Source organism: Portunus trituberculatus, unplaced genomic scaffold (assembly GCF_017591435.1).
Source record: "Portunus trituberculatus isolate SZX2019 unplaced genomic scaffold, ASM1759143v1 PGA_scaffold_63__7_contigs__length_466372, whole genome shotgun sequence".
Lineage (NCBI taxonomy): Eukaryota > Metazoa > Arthropoda > Malacostraca > Decapoda > Portunidae > Portunus > Portunus trituberculatus.
The window spans coordinates 42816-45000 of NW_025541704.1; the positions used below are offsets into that span (position 1 = coordinate 42816).

The 2185-nt window shown below is 45.9% G+C and overlaps 1 protein-coding gene across 1 annotated transcript in view; it reads left to right on the forward strand.

Moving 5' to 3' along the window:
• The first annotated feature begins 254 nt into the window (after positions 1-254).
• Positions 255-2185, forward strand: part of LOC123500981 — a 26040-nt gene continuing 24109 nt past the window's right edge. The window contains exons 1-3 of the mRNA XM_045249534.1: positions 255-420; positions 1141-1282; positions 1667-1698. Of these exons, the coding sequence (XP_045105469.1) occupies positions 255-420; positions 1141-1282; positions 1667-1698 (340 nt within the window). The remainder of the gene's footprint in view (positions 421-1140; positions 1283-1666; positions 1699-2185) is intronic.

Genomic DNA, 2185 nt, shown 5'->3' on the forward strand with positions numbered 1-2185 from the left:
CTGAACGTGCTGGTCTTCTTTTTCAAAGCAACTCAACTCCTGAGTTCCTTGAACGCTACAGGGATTCTAGGGACGCTCTGGTAGCACTAATGGAGTGCGTCACTATCTGAGTCCTGACATAGGCTCAGGACAGCACTGACCAACAGACGAGTGTGAGCTCCATGTTTCGCCTCATTCGTCGGGTAGTTAAAAAGACTCCCCCCCTTGGTCCGTCACCACACTCCTGCTGCCTATGCTCAACAGCTGGTGGACACATGGTCGGAGCAGTCTACCAGGTTAGCCTTCCTGTCTATGATCAAGATGCTATTTCTTATCGTGCTCCTGTTAGAGAGCGCCGTTTGATGTCTGCCTTGCTACATCCTGATGACGACGATGGGATGCCTATCACAGAGGATGAGTTGCGTCAAGCTTTCTCCAGAGGTAAGGCACTGTGATTGCTACAAAAAGTTCCTGGTAATCTTTTATTAAGTCCCTTTAATCTTTGTCTTCGTGATGGTCATCTTCCTCAAGCCTGGACCAGTAGCATCATCATACCAGTCCCCAAGTCTAGACCAGTAGCACCATCGTACCATTTCCCAAGCCGGGTGCAGTAAACTTCAGGCCCATTTCTCTTACGCACTTCATGCTTTTGGAAGGTTATGGAAGGGATTTTATTAAACTGTCTCTTGTACCGCTTCCAGGGCCTCCTCTCTTTACATATTTTTGGATTTCTTCCTCGGAGCAGCACGCACTACTGCCTTGTTGATCTCTACTCTCTCCCCTCCTGAGACAGTGTAGTGACCTTCGTTGAAATCTCTTGCAGTAGATCAGGGGCTACCTTAGTAACAGGACTTCCCGAGTGTTCTTCAGTGGTATGTGCAGCTCCTCCCGCGAGTTTCATCTAGGTAAGCCGCAAGGGGGTGTCTTGAGCCCCCTCCTGTTCAATATACTAATGCACCGGCTACTCACTACTCTGTCAGACATTCCCTGGATAACTACTACATACTACGCTGATGATCTGTGTATTCACTCCATCTCACCGAGAAATCTTCACCTATTCCGTGACTCATTTTCTGTATCCTCCACTAATTGTGGACTTACTATTTCCCAACACAAAATCAAAATTTTCTTTTGCTACTCTCCCGGTTTTCACCATTGGAGGAACTTCTGTCCCCATGTGCACCCAGTACCGTTACCTTAGCGCTCCTGTTAAGATTTCTTCGGCTCAGCCTCAAGACGACTGCACCCTCTTCCGTGGCTCACCAACAACTCTTCTGAAATCTCCATCTTTGTGGCTAAGATTGTATACATTACTTTCTTTCGTTCTCTTGTAGATGACCTATCTCCTGTCTAGATTCAATTTTTTCGGACTGCTTTGGAGCCATTAGAAGAATTACATAATACAACAATGAATTTTGTTATTAGCTGTCCTATGTCTAGTAGAATAATCAATATACAACGTGCCTACCACCTTTAGTTGAGAAAATATACACTAATGTCACTTGTCTGACGGTCAAATGTCTCTATTTTTTACATTTATCATCCCATTATTCGTAGCTCAGGTTGTCTCTCGGTCCTACTTCACCAATCCCTCCCATACTCCCCTCTGGTCGTGCTCTTATTAGATCAGTTTCCTCTTTGCTCCGTAGTCCAAATCTGGATGTCCTCGCTGTTGACGTGTCCCCAGGCCCAACCCCATGGATGCTATCATCGCCAGAGGTACCGTTCACTCCCCTCCTCCAAGACCGAACCCACTTGCTCTACAGCTCCACATCACATATACACTGTCGGCTCACTGCAATCTGATGGCTTGGCTGGTGGTGCAGTATTCTTTCTGACTTGGAACCACATACAGGGGAATGGGTTGGCCGCCAGCTTGGTGACCACTCCAGTTCCACACTGTGTGAATTGTATGCGATACTAGATGCTGTTAGCCTCGTTTTTCAGAGGGAAGTATATCATCGGTGCCCCAAACCAGCTCTTTAGGCAAATCCACGCTGCAATAGTTCTCCAAATTCTGTTATTTCTATCATAAATGAGAAGTCATAACTTATTCGTTAAATTGTTAAAGGTCCCTTCTCACAGAGGTTTGCCCCATAACGCCACAACTGACCATCTAGCTAAGGAAGCCTGCCGCCAGTCACCAAGTTTTTTTTTTTTTTATGTTATAGCCTATGGTGGTTATAGGTATACTTGAAGAGTATAA